The sequence below is a fragment of the Leptidea sinapis genome, chromosome 13 (assembly GCF_905404315.1).
Source record: "Leptidea sinapis chromosome 13, ilLepSina1.1, whole genome shotgun sequence".
NCBI lineage: Eukaryota > Metazoa > Arthropoda > Insecta > Lepidoptera > Pieridae > Leptidea > Leptidea sinapis.
In genome coordinates this window covers 4,226,204-4,241,665 of record NC_066277.1, presented here as the reverse complement: position 1 = coordinate 4,241,665, position 15,462 = coordinate 4,226,204, and the positions used below count along the sequence as shown (strand labels likewise).

Genomic DNA, 15,462 nt, shown 5'->3' with positions numbered 1-15,462 from the left:
TCTAAGGCTACCTGTCATTCATAGCTAACAAACGTTTTTCACGATATTTTAGTGTCTCACAAGAACGTGAAATATGGGATCTATTAAACCACACGGAACCTTTCGTAAGCCTACCCATAGCTACTTAAAAAAATACTATTTAATATATGACAATAAAAAGCAACGAAATGTTACAGTTTACCTGATTAATGACACTAAAAAGTAAAAAATAAAAAAAAAAAAATAAAAAAACCGACTTCAAAAACTCAAAAGTATAAACTAACTTAAAAGAGATTTAATTTAATACACCTCTTATGCAAATCCTATACACCTTTAATATTAATAAAATACATTTTTATGTGCTACCTATTGAGTTGGTGCCAACCCAAATGTAATAACAGGTACCTACACTCGCCACGCGTGACTATGAGTGGGATAGCTCCGTCTAGCTCTAGAAGAACACAAACAACCCAAGCGGACAAGCACCGACTTAAAACCTATCAATAGGTAGCACATACAAATAATAGTATTTTATTAATATTAAAGGTATAAGATTTGCATAAGAGGTGTATTAAATAAAATCTCTAGCTATTTTATACTTTTGATTTTGAAATCGGTTTTTTAAACGTAGTTTTTCTTTCATTGATGTTAATGTATAAAGGGGTTTATTTTAATTGTGTAACAGGCTTTTCCAGGCTCTAAAAAGCATTTAAAACAAAACAGCGCCCGTTCACATTTCTCGAGCATGACACATGGTATCGCTTTCGCTATATTTTAGGGAAGCGATACTTAACATTATTACTCATATTCCAAGAATCATCAAAAAAACTAGAATAATTCAATTTGATACTAAATTACTGTTAATTGAATAATTTACTCTTTTAATTTAATAACCTCTTTTTATAATAATACAGATAAATTTATAATTTCGCAGTATTTACAGACAACTGATAAATTAACAGAACTATTATTTATAATGTACTAGTAAATACAGTCTTAATACGTTTGCTAAATTGCGGTCGTTTAAGAAAGTATAGGTAATGTTTACATTTTCGACAGCTTTACTAACTAGTCGCTCGCTAACTGCCACGGCAGACGCAGGTTTTGTGCGAAGGTTTTCTTATTGTGGTTTGGATATAGACAGTGTAGTGAATTTACCAGACTTGGATACGAAACGAGGCATCAATATGAAAGTAAGTATTAACAATGTCAATAACTGTCTTATCATTTTATGTGTTTGAACTTGTTTCGTTTCGAAGTAATTAAAATAGGGAAACGTGAATATCGAGGAACGTTTTTGAAAGTTACAGCGCCGTGACTCTATCATAGTTTTTTTTTTTATTGTTGTTGGCATATATAGTTGTACCGACCTTACAAATGTGGAAAGTTATCATGTCATATTTATTTTTTCATTTAACCTCAGAATTCCACCTATTTTTATGACTTTTTTTGTACTTTTGTAAAAATTTACTGCTATTTGAAAAGTTTATTGTTTTCGTGATCATGAATTAGTTATTTTTTAATCATTTCTTGATAAGACAATGATAATGTCAGTAACGTGTTTTTACTGGCGTCGGGAATACTGTAAAAGTAACCGGTCACATGATGTAGAGTACATTGTCACTAACCGCTAACTGTTTCATATTTTTTTTCTTTGTGAGTTTGTTAAATTACAAAAATAACTAGGCAGCGCCAACTTTTTAAGGATAAAAATTCACTTTGACATCCTTATTTTCACTATAATTTTTTAACTGGTGGTGTAAATAAAGTTTGGAAATAAGGTGTCCAGTGGCGTAGCGTGCATTGGCGGGGCACCGTATAATAATTTGCTTGGGGGCTCTTATGAATGTTAAAGATTTCACACAAAAGAAATAAAACGGTCGCGAAATATTAAAGGAAATGTTTATTCATCATAATAATTATCTATCTGTCACTTTTTCCAATTTTTTTACAAACAATTCAAATTAAATATACACTCTCCTTGCCTTTTTTTCGGTAAGCAGCAAGTTTTTATTAATTTTTGTTTATTATTACGCACGTCGGAGGCCCTCGTGGCCCGGGCAGATACGGCGGTCGCTACGCCCCTGAAGGTGTCCCTAGGATGTTAAATTATGAATACAAAACTCATGTATACAGGGGAAGTCGTGGGCATTTGTCAGCTCTCTAGGGAGCGTTGACAGAATACAGAATACCACCGTTATGACAACCACGTTGTGAAACCAACCACCGTAAAAACCAAGGTGATGAACTTAAATAATTTATACGTCTAGGTAGAGTCTCTTGCTGTTAGACAACTGATAAAAACAGGCCATGAATATTAGTTTAGTGTGCGAGACAAGTTACGTCTTACACTCGCGATTTGTATGACACTTTATGTGTGCGTGAATTTCTCAAAATAGAGGTTAGTTCTAAACTCAATTTTTTTCGACGTTTTCATAGAATTCATAGTCTATCTAGACGTATAAATGATCTTTTCGTATAAATAACCTTTTGCACTAACTAGCCGATAGGTACCTGTACCTTACATAGGTGGATTAGAGAAAAAAAAAATATTGTCGATGCTTCACGCAGTAAAGAAATAATATAGATTCATCGACAATATAAACGATGTTAAACAATAATTACATCCTAAAAGGTGAGGGGTTGCAATTGGGCACTGATTCTGAATATATCGCCACTGAAAATTTGCTAAAAAAATGTGGTGCTGATTATTTTTGCAATGCAATCCATTTTTAAATAATAACTATTTAATTATCTTTATTAGTCCCTAAAATTATAAAAAAACGCAAAAGCAGAAATATATTTTTTGTTATCAATATTTTTGTTCACATATCCAGTGATTTTGAGCGAAACTAGTTAACTACATTCGCGTTACTCGTTATTTAGGTACATTCAGTCTGATAAGAGCATTCAAATCTGATAAATGCATTTAACAGAATTTTTTATTTTAATGTAACATCGGTAACTGCTCTTCTATTAAAATTTCAAGTGTACAGTTTATGAGTAGACAACAGACCACCTGCAGACAAATATAGCGATACCTAGTTGGAAATAGGGTGTAATAATAATATTAACACACTCTTACATAAATGTAATGTATGTTAATGTTAACCAACCTTTGAGGCCCGGGATCCACTAAAGCGAAGAGGAGAGGAGATTTTGATAAACAATCAGATTTTGTTATTTCCACATCTCTCATCAGCCGGAAGACGTCCACTGCTGGACAAAGGTCTCCCCCAAAGATTTCCACGACGAACGGTCCTGCGCTGCCCTCATCCAACGTATTCCGGCGATCTTGACCAGATTGTCGGTCCATTTTGGGGGGGGGGGGGGCAACAAACACTACGTCTTCCGGTACGTGGTCGCCATTCGAGGACTTTATTACCCTAATTACCCTATCTGTTCGTTGAACTATGTGCTCTGCCCACTGCCACTTCAGTTTCGCAATCATTTGGGCTATGTCTCTCTCCTCTCGATAAATGGGAGAGAAGTGGAGATGTCTCATTTGTATGTAAAATTTTGTGCCGCGTCGAGTGATCAAGCGGCCCCCGCTGCCTTCTCCCCGCGCCTTGCACACCCGAAAGCGTTGCTATAAACAAAGCTCACATCTCTCCGCTCTGGTGGAAATAACCTGACAGCTCCGCGACTTATCTCCACCCGTCTCCTCTCCTGTCCGCTTTGGAGGATACCGAGCCTGCGTCCCTGACGGTAAAACGCGGCGGACGGAATGAAAACAATATGTTCGCGCGTGAAACTGGTTTCATTGTTACACAAACAATAGACAGTAAAGAAAGCGGTTCGCTTCACAATCAACATGTGCTTGAATTATTAAACACCTCACACCCGCTAGTTTCTCGGCAATTAGGTAATGCGCTTAGACAGGACATCTGACATACATTAGATTTAAATATTTTATCTGATTTCCTTACGTATTTTTTAAGAAACAAAATTATAAATAGATATCAATAATTTTGTGTGAGGTAACAGACATTTTTTTACGACATAAAATATCAAAATTTCAAACCAAAAATTTCCCGTAAAACCAAAAATTAATCAATTTTTTGTTTTGTTATTTTTTACGTTTGATTTAGTTTTATTTCATCACTAACTCTACCGAAAAATTGCTTACTATTGTCGGATTTGCAAACGTTTTATAGCGGTAAATGATATATTTATTTTATATATTTTATAAGTAATGAGGCAAGATGTAATTGGTTTCGTACTAGGTTTTGATTTTGTTGTAGGTGTAAATAAAGGGATGTTGTAACAAAACCTTGTGCATGCATTTTTTACCCTCTGTATAAGATTTTTTGAAGACATCAACAACCTATGGACAATCACTGTAGGTATTAATTAGCCTTGCGTTCACGACAACCTGTGGTATAACCGTGGTTGATTTAGACGATTCATTGAACAAATAAGCCATGGATTGATTGTTAGAGCCAGGAAGACATAAGTGGAAACAAAAGCCGAGCGACCCTGGCGCTTTGACCTCCATGTATATATAGGTACATACTAGGTACACACAAATATTACTTTTAATAGAAAATAATGGGTACTTAATATAATATACGAGTAAAATAAAAGGCATAAAAGACATTTATTTTCTCAAAATTGATTCCCTTAGAATTCTTTTTGATGTCATTTCTAATATACTAGATACTACTACCGCTTCAGAAACAAATGGCGCTTTGAGAGAGAAGAAGCGGCGCAATAAACTCTCCCAGCAGGTTTTGTTGCGCTTGTTTTTAAATAAAAATATACAATATTGTACTGTCGTTGCTATTGCTATAAAATAATAACAATCTTGTCCCAGGCTGTCACTTAGTTCACTTAGATATTCAGCTGTGGAGTAGTAGGATTTACGACAGAGCCATTTTTGTATAAATTTTTTTAATTTATTTATATATAATGCCTGAACAGTGGCTGAGACTTTATTATTAAGGTTTACCCTTAAAGCTATCTATCTTATGAAGCCTATTAGAATTAGTTACAAGCAATCCCTTATTTCTAGTGTTATAATAATGAAAATCACTATTAAGAGAAAAAAAGTGACGATTTTTGTGAACGTATATTAAATTTTCATAAATGTGCTGACAATGTACAGTCATAATAATATTTATTTCTTTAAATTTTTCTTTGAGAAACTGTCTATAACCAAGCTGATATATAGCACGAACAGCTCTCTTTTGCAGAGCAAACACTATATCAATGTCAGCAGCATGACCCCACAGTAAAATACCGTACGTCATGATGCTGTGAAAAATACTGAAGTACACTAATCTATCGCAACATTCGTGTACTCTCTAATCTTTCTAACTGCATATGCCGCAGAGCTGAGTCTATCAGCTAGTTGGGCAATATGTGAACCCCACTGAAGCTTTTTATCTAACGTGATACCCAAGAACCGTAGTGTAAATGCTAACAACATTATGTACAGAAAAGTTTTAGAGTCTGGTGCCGAACTAGGTGGAGAGCTTTTGATTATTTTATATAATATGAGATTTTGTAATAGTTAGTGGTCTGTGGTCCACTCTATAATCTATACTAGTAATAATATTATAAAGCTGCAGTATTTGTTTGTTTGTTTGTTTGTTTGTTTGAACGCGCTAATCTCTGGTACTACTGGTCCGATTTGAATGATTCTTTCAGTGTTGGGTAGTCCATTTATCGAGGAAGGCTACAGGCTATGTTTTTTTTTTTCAAAATTAGATCCGTAATAAAATTGCTATTTTGTAACACAATCGAAAATCTATTTTTGCGTGCGCTGCAAAAACTATTGACAATAGAACAAAATGATGTACAGGGTATAATAAAGGCAATATTTTATTACTTATAAAACTATCGCGTGAATTATACTTTATATGGCAAAACAACGTTTGCCGGGTTATCTAGTCTGTCTATAACTAGGGTTGCTAAATTATTCTGGAAGAAGAAGGTACCTACAGTATGTCGTAATAATAACAACGTTCGTGTATGAACTGGTGTGTTTGACTATTTTGTATGTTTGTATGTAGCTGATTGGTAATCTTCGAAACTTTAACCTTGAATTGAAAATATTTAAACAAAATTTAGAATGGACATTCTGGATGGACACGTGCCTTAAGCTTTATGCTATAATTTTTTATTGAATTAGGCGTTACTTTGCGGAAATCCATAATTAAACAAATGATTTAAGTTTTCTTTAGTGTTAATTCAGTCTCGTGCCAGATTTTGGCGAGACAACAAGCCCTGAGGATGCCTCGTGTAGAGGCGAAACACGTGTCGAATTGTTTTAAAAACAAATATTGGCGGAATTAACACTAAAGAAAACTTATTCTATTGTTTATTTATGCTATCCTGTTGTATTCAAACAGATGTCTGATCCGATGTTTCTCCCATGACCTTCCTTCCTAACTCTGTAACATCTCCTTATCACATTTTGTCCATACCAATTTACACCAAAATCGCTTCAGTAGTAAAAGTCTTGAAAGTGAATTAAACATAGTTGTCAGTACAGTTCAAGGACTCGCCATTACTTATCATTATTACATTAAAATATTAGGTACGTACGACCGCCTTAAATTAATTAACTTTAAACTGCACTGCTAGTAAATCTTTAGATTGGGTTTATAACAGCACTAGGCTCTTAGGTAAGGTTGTACAAGGAAGCAGTGAATATATTATGAAGGACAATGAATGACAGCCCTTTTATAACAATAGTGAATCGAAAAACATGTGTGCTAGTTAATAAAAATAATAATATTAAATATCGGTTTATAGCAATTCATTGCTCTTATTATAATATAGCTAAGATATTTTATTCGTCTAGGTTTCTTGCTGTGAGACAACCGATAGAAACAGGCCGCGTAATAGGTACTTTAATATGCGTGACAAGCTACGTTTTACACTCGCGATTTCTGTTAGTGTGCGTGAATTGATAAAAATATAGGTTAGATCTAAACTCAATTGTTTTCGACGTTATATAGCTGTCATAATCTATCTAGACGTATAAATGATCTAATTAATATAAGTATTCTCGGGGTACTTCTCCTGATGAGTTTAATGAAGCCTTCACTTTCGTCATTTTTTTATATATTACTAGCTAACCCAGCAGACGTCGTATTGCCATAAATCATATTAAAAAAAAACAATTATTAACATTTTTATGTAACCGATTCTCACACCTACCAATATATCATCGTATTACAATTATTGAATTCGATTTCCATCTTGCAACCCTATATCGGTTTGGTGGATGGAACAGAATAATATAAAAATCGTGATACAAAAATAGTTGTAGATCGTAGAACCACGAAAACTTAAATTTGTATGTATTTTTCAATGCTGAATCATAATAAAAGATAGTAGCCGATTCTCAGACCTTCTGAATATGCATATAAAATTTGGTAAAAATCAGAAAAGCCGTTTCGGAGGAGTAAGGTAACTAACATTGTGACACGAGATTTTTATATATAAGATGTACTTATTTTAGTGCTTTCTGTATCATTCCAATTTTGTTCGTGGAACTGCATGCCTAACATCATATAAATGACAAGGAAGCCTGTGTGTCAACTACAATTATCAAATTCAAATCTTGTTCTAGAACATATTTCAAAGACCAACACTATTTATATCGCTTCTTAGCTGGAGTATATTCCCGAATGACATTTGTTTGCCAAGCTAAAAACATTTTTTTACGCAGATACTCAATGCAACTGTCGCTAATGTTATTTTACAGCTTTTGGTCATCTTTTTTGGCAAATTAATCATGTTTTGCAGATCTTCAACACAGTCTCATATATTATTAATCTCAGTAGATACTGTTCTTGTACAAAAAAAGTTGACATAACAATCCTTCAGTACCGAGTAAGAAGTGTTTTTTGTTTTTGCAGTAAAGTTCTTTGTATTTACTATTTACTGGAGGCTTCGTGACACATTATCAACATTAAATACAGTACAGTACAATCATTTAACCTTTTTAATACACCTAAGTGTAGGCAGACATAGCGCGAGTCTTAAAATGAAAGTTTATGCGACATGTGCTCACGAAATACATTAAATTTATGGAAAAAAAAACACATCTTGTTTACACCACGTAACGATCCGTGCATCATTTCCCTTAGTTAGTTATTTAGTTAGTTTAGCTGGGCTGATTAAACACTTAGCCTCTTGATTGGGCCATTGTGCGTTTTTAGAAATGTCTCCTTACTCCAACCAGCCCACATCATTCCAGAAGTCTAGCAGTATTTTTAAGTTTCTGCAGGCATCTGGAAGCGATGCTGGTGGTTGAAGTATTTGTGCCCGTTGTTCGGCCACACTGCTGCACTCCATAAGCACGTGTTCTGGCGTTTCCTCTGCCTCCATGCATCCTCTGCACAAGGGGCTGTCTGTTACACCTATGATAGACAGATGCTTGTTCAAGGGACAGTGACCGGTGACTACACCTGCAATTGTGCGTATATTGTCCCTGAGTAGTCTCATCAGGTTGCGGGCGAACAACTTTTGGGGCCACCAGAACCGCATTCTTTGTTTGCCTGCATCTTATGCTGTTTCTCCATTCTGTTAGGTGGGATTGTTTCGTTTTTTCTCGTAGCCATCTTTTCTCTTGCGCTCACAATAACCTGAAGCGAGATAATAATGTTAATAAAGCCTTTTTATTTCATATCCTTAATATATGTACATTTCAGATGTTGTTATTTAGTGTTAGTTTATATTTTTCTTAATATCTAGATGTCAGTACGTGTTACTTATTTGTATGTGTTATTCTGGATATGAACCCCTCGGGTGAAGGCCTCCTCCAACTTTTTCCACGCGTCTCTGTCTTTACCCATTATTTGCCAGTCTTTCCCGGCTATTTCTATTACTTCATCAGCCCACCTTTTTTTCGGTCTGGCTACACGTCGTTTTCCTATAGGTCCCTTCCACTGCGTGATTCTGTGTAGACACACAGACACTCTGAAGTGAGATACGTTTATTGAAATCATGGAAAGCTAATAACAACAAGTAAAATATATAAAACTTCAATTTTGTATTAAAAATAAAACATATGACTATAAATAATCGACCGTAATAAACCAGCTTACACCTGGCAACCCTAATGTTGCGGCTGACTGAGAGCAGGCAACTTTTTTTTTAAATTGTTTACATAATTGTCTTCTACCGCATTTATCACGGGAAGTGTTCCGAAGAGCTGTTTCACCTGCTTCCTGCCGCCTTCCTACACCTTCGCACGACACGCCACAAGTTAGGATGTTATCCCCACCATCTGGATGTATGGCGGTCCTCCACTGTGCGCTTTACAAGGAGTTTTCTTCCACGTACTACAAAGCTGTGTAATGAGCTTCGTTATGCGGTATTTCCGGGTCGATACGGTACTTTAAAAAAACCGCTTACACCTTCTTTAAAGGACGGTAACGCTCCTGCAATTCCTCTGGTGTTGCAAGAGATTGTGGGCGGCGGTGATCTCTTTACACTAGGTGTGCACCTGTACGCTCGATTGCCCTCCTTTTTCCATAAAACAATAATAATAATAAGAAACATAAGAAATCTTAAACGAAATTTACTCGACCCCTTGTAATATTAGAATCACTTTATTTATAGAATTAGTAGTATATCGGAAGTTACACAGTTATAAGTTAGCTGGAAGTTGGAACTATAGAGGTCTCGATGATTTAACATGAGTCATTCTGTATCATTCACTTCGATGTATTAATAATGACTCAAGCTAGCGGTGTTTTGTGTAAAGATATTTTGGAAATACGTAGTCTTATATTAACCCAAAATCGTAAATGACTTGCCACATTCTATTATAAATACCAGTAATACAAAATCATTGTTTTTTGGGCGATTTAAGAGACATTTCTTGGGAATGAGTGCCGCTGATCATGTCCACATATTTTAGGAAATGCCTATTACTAATCGGCATAGTCTGGGTGTCTCACTTTCTCATTTTTTCTATTGTTTTTCTTTGTTTTTATTTTGCTTTTTTTAAGGAATAGGAGGACAAACGAGCGTACGGATCACCTGGTGTTAATTGATCACCGCCGTCCACATTCTCTTGCAATACCAGAGGAATCACAAGAGCGTTGCCGGCCTTTAAGGAAGGTGTACGCGCTTTTTTTGAAGGTACCCATGTCGTATCGTCCCGGAAACACCGCACAAGGAAGCTCATTCCACAGCTTTGTAGTACGTGGAAGAAAGCTCTTTCAAAACCGCACTGTGGAGGACCGCCACACATCCAGATGGTGGGGATGATATCCTAACTTGTGGCGTGTCGTGCGAAGGGGAATTCGGCGGCAGGAATCAAGTTAAACAGCTCTTCTGAACACTCCCCGTGATAAATGCGGTAGAAGACACACAATGAAGCGACGTCTCTACGCAATGCCAAGTGATCCAGCCGTTCACAGAGCACTGGGTCCCCGACAATTCGAGCTGCTATGCGTTGCACGCGGTCAAATGGATCGAGCTGATACTGGGGTGCGCCAGACCAGAGATGACAGCAATACTCCATGTGTGGCCGGACCTGCGCTTTGTACAGCGCTAGAATGTGGGCCGGCTTGATGTATTGCCGTGCTCTATTAATGACGCTTTGCCTCCTTTGCTATTTAATGTTATGATATGTAATCTTTTTCGACTATAATTGGATATTTTTAGGATAATAATTATTAAATAATAAAATGTTTTAATTTTGGAATAAGTATTCTCGCTATTTCTCACATAAACACTTAAGCTTCATGAGGATGGATTAAATTGTTTTGTAGTTTGTTTCTTGTATATTTTGAACAATAAAAAATTATAATAATAAATTTTGCCTCTCAATATTATGTTCTTGACAATTTTATCTGTGTAGTAATAAGTTAATAAGTCTTTTATCGGACGATGAAAAGGCTTTTACAACATTATTCCAGAAAATGTTCAAACAATATATGTGTTAGGAGATTCAAAAGAGTTAATAACATATAAATTGATATTCTTAATGATAGCACAGATTGGGAATGCAGCGATAGGTCTCAGGATATTTAAATAATAAATATTATAAAAAATTGAGGAAGCCCTCTAAGTTTCTTGCGCCCATTCCTCTCAGGACTGACGAGTAAATTTTCGTATGGGTTGTTCTGTAGGTTTTCCAAATCCTATTATATAGTTATACAACCTTCACGCCCGTGAAGACATTTTATGTTGCCCCCTGAGAAGAAAATATGGTAGTTGGGACTAGGTATGTTGAGTACATACAGAGAATGTCTGTTCAAATTATGCTATTTCTGCTTCTCCAATCTTAGAATAGTTAGCTATGTTATGTTTTTCATCTGTTACTTCTCTCTGTAATCGCAGCATGATGTTTTTAAGCCATTCCACAACAGCAATTCCAATATTTATCTTTTATTCTTTACTACTTTGGTGTCAAATACAGCAATTTGATTTGTTGCTCGCCATTTCCACAATTCGACCAAAAATATATCAATCTTGGACAATGTCTATTGACTGAATAATGGTAATAATAGTTTATTCTATCAGTGGGGGACTTCTTTGCACAGAAGGTTGCCATTTGCCAGTTGGATATATTGAGCAATGATGAACAATTCTATCATTACTAGTCTACCGTCACGCTAGCTTAAATGTCACTTGCAGCTTGTGGCGGCAACGTTAGGCGCGTCTTTCCCTTCCCTAAAATACGGTCGTACGGGATGGTTCGGGATTCTCAAAGTGGGAAAATTCTCATACTTGTGGTGGTAGGATGATCCTGTTCTAAACTGCTTCATATTTTAAAATTAAAGTTATAATATTTTGTTATAATCGCAAAATACCATACACTCGCCTTATTTACGCTGTGTGTGTGGGATGGTCTACTGTACTCAGTAAACTCTTGTGTTATTACTTAGTAATTTACTTTTACTTTTTTTTTACTTACTCGTGTAAGGCAGTATTCGACGTTTGAGTATTTTTATTGCATCACTTTACATCAATTGTAATTGAAACGATTTGTAAAACGGTAACGCCGTAAATATTTATTTATGATTGAGATTCTTCCCACTTCTTCTCATTCAAGATCAACCTTTTCCGAAGTGGTGGTAAATGTAAAAAGAAAAGATAACTTTTGACATTCATATGTGTCATTTCCTTTAACTACATTCGCCTACATGAATTAAGTGATTTTGATTTCATTTGATTTGAATGCGATTTAACATTTTTCGGTCTCAAAGTGACGATTGCGATGCTGCTCAGAGTTTTTGGGTTCAATCAAGAGTCTTAGCGATCTCACAGATCACTTAAATAACATCACATAGGTGAACATATTGCTCGATTCGTTAATTTTTCTCATAAAAATCTTTATATAGGACAATAAGGCTATATTAAGTTTTACAACAGCTATAATTTTTAGTAGTGCATAATCACAGCGTTATGAGTCCATTAGATATTTCTTAAGAGTTGACGATTAAAAAACAGAAGAACAAATCCTTTGTTGATACGGTCTTCGTAATTTGACAATGTTTTTGACTGCGTTATTATGCGATTTATTATTGTATGGGTTTTTAGTAAAACATATTATCCTTCAAGGACCAAATCCAAGAATGCTATCAAAATTGTGAATATTTAAGTTTTGATCAAAGATGGAGTCTAATACCGGTTTACGATTAAGGAAGTCTTCTGAACCAATAAATATAATAAAATATATTAGCGATATAAATTGTTTTACGTCAACTTAATTAACATTTTATTTGATTCATAGAGTGACTTAGGTTTAGTAAGAATTAATAAGCCGTCTTAACTCTACAAGTCAAGTTGTATAGATTTATATTTTCATTTGTCAAGACATTCTACGTCATAATATTGATACTTAAGGCGAAGAGTAAGCAGAAAACACGCAAACAAGGTATTTTTAGACAAGTTTTGTGGTGAAAAATTTGGAGCTATAAACACTACTTTATCATGTTACACATACCCTTAAGTTTTACTTGTAGGTTGCTAATGCTTGGTGTTAGTTAAACTTAACACTCCAGAGCTATTATGAACTACCAGTTTTGTTTGCAGTTAAACAAGTTTTTTCTCGGAATGATGCATTTGTTTAGTATACTGCTGTCATAAAAGTTGTTCTTATAGCTTTTACTTATATGTATTGGTACATTTATTAAGATTAGTAATCAATAATGAGGATTGTAAGCAATTAAACTGTTTGCGCCTGTTAAAATGTCGAACTCATATCGCTCAAGGTCGCCGGCATTTAGTGTCGCCTTAAGTTTGCGTATGCTCTTCGACAACACTACCTTGATACCTCGCCTAGTATCGAGTCTCGAAAGAGGGATCGCCTATTCCGTGGTCACCTGGAAGACAAAGTGAAATTGGCTTCAAGGATACCTATAGAGAAAGGCCACTTTAAGTCGGCCCAAATTATAACGCTCTTCAAAGCGCAGCTCCGACCTTCTGGTTTGGTTCAAAAACGGCTACATCACTTGGCACTGGGTAGAGACGTCGATGTGTCTTCTACCGCATTTATCACGGGGAGAGTTCTGAAGAGTTCTTTGATCAGATTTCTGCCGCTGAATTCCACCTTCGCATATACAAACACGGATATCAAATCAAGATGCGTGGTGTTCCTTCACAGTGAGGTTTTCAAGAAACTTTGTTGAGGTGCTTTCCGTAGTGTTTTGTGGGTACCTTTAAAAAATGCGTACCCTCCTAAGAGGACTAAAGTGCTGGTTATAGTTAGTCTAATATGGATGCAAATGTTTAAAAATTTGATACATTACGTGCTTAAACCTGGGCAAATGTAATAAAGTACCTAAAATAATAGAACATATATGAATTGTTTGATGTTCGTGAAAGAAACCAGACTTGTTCGTAATCTCTGAACGCCTCTGGGACATTGTATTTATATATGTATTAACCATGTGGACATCCATAACATTCGTTGCTGATTTTAGCACTGGAAAGCTTCTCCGGGGTATAAAAAGAATAGGGATGTCCCAGGCCCAAGGGTATCGGAAAAGGCGACTAAGGGCATTTATTTACCAGTGGGAGGCTTAAATAGGCAGAAATAGGCTCAGTTGTGGTACCCATAACCTAGCCAGTCCTGTCCAAAGGAGTCTCCCACTGGTAAAGCTATATTACTGAACGCTGAGCGTGTTAGTTTCACTAGCTTACGAAGAATTAAGGTACATAAAGTAGAGTTAAGTATTGCTTGGTATTTTGCCTTACGACTGATGCAGGCCTTCCAGAGGGGGGACAAGGCCTCCTACTGCATATAAATTCACTAAAGTTACGTAAAACATCTGGATTATTGAAAGAAAGTTGGTGGAAGTATAATATCGTTCACGGTCTGTGACACGCGCTATGCGTTCAGTACCCGCCAGCCGTGCACGTTGGATAACGCCACGTCCGTAGAACACGCTATATCCTCATTGTTATTCTGTTATATTTTGCTTGCTACGAGTATAATATGATATTAGTAGAGTTGAGCCGTCAGCGGAACTAAATCATCGATGCTTATATTAATTTATTCATAACTGCAATGAGTTTCCCCTTAACTTGCATTAAGGACGTTTTTTGGTTCGATTTCTTGTCCGTCATTTTGCACACCATTGCTGCATAAGTCACTCAATATCTGGAGCCGTGCAAGCCTAGCGTAGCAATATAACATGTGTATGTATAGGCTGTAGGTTTATTGGGCCCCCTTACGATGTACCTATAGCAACACCCGCCTTTATTACTCGTATTACCTATCATGCCAAGAAAAACTTGAGAACAACTTTTAATGGAATAAAACGCGTGTAAGGATTAAAATCTTATAAAAAATGTTTTATTTAAATGTGTAACACTCGCGTCAATTAAATAAAATACTATGAGAATATAATATATTCGTTGGACAGAACTTTCTGCAGATCTCGTCAATCTAAAGTCCTATGTCCTACGGGATATTTTTTATAACAAAATCCAACGAGACGAACAAGTTCACTTAAGACACGTCGTGCGTATTAAAATGCAATAGCGTCCTGGATTCTTGTTTGAACCTAAAATTCTGAGCGGTTTCGTAATTGCGATCGTCAGTTTCCGACATTAGATTTTATGTCCTTCAAACCGAAACACAAATATGCTTGCATACGTACTGACTGCTTCAGTGCAGAAATAGCCTGCATCCCGTGCAGAGACCCTCCCACTGGCCATATGTTACCATGGTAGTCGAAAATACATACACATTTCTTCTTAAGTTTTTATTTTAAAAACGAAGGGACAAAAGCTGTTGTGAGGGGAACTGGTGACGGAACCGCCAATGGACATCCCTAACACCAAGGGTCAGTGGCGGCCTTAGGAGGTGGCGAACGGGGCAATCGCCTGGGGCCTCACTCTTGCAGAGGCCAAACAACCCAAGCAAATAAAAAAAATAGATTTTTTAACTATACTTTTATATTTACTTATAACGGTTATAAAATAACGGTTAGTTAATATAAAGTTAGTTAACCAGTAATTCATTCAAAACATAAATGAAAAATTTATTATACAGTATTT

General features: G+C 35.9%; 1 protein-coding gene and 1 long non-coding RNA gene across 3 annotated transcripts in view; both read left to right on the top strand.

Moving 5' to 3' along the window:
* The window catches only part of LOC126967401 (uncharacterized), a 557,714-nt gene that overhangs the window by 497,523 nt on the left and 44,729 nt on the right, over positions 1 to 15,462 (top strand). The window lies entirely within an intron of this gene.
* The window catches only part of LOC126967385 (uncharacterized), a 33,859-nt gene continuing 19,459 nt past the window's right edge, over positions 1,063 to 15,462 (top strand). For both annotated transcript variants that reach the window (XR_007729985.1, XM_050811829.1), the window contains exon 1: positions 1,063 to 1,172. Coding sequence is in view for 1 of the 2 variants with exons in the window: in XM_050811829.1 (XP_050667786.1) it covers positions 1,167 to 1,172 (6 nt within the window). In the remaining variant the exon portion in view is untranslated. The remainder of the gene's footprint in view (positions 1,173 to 15,462) is intronic.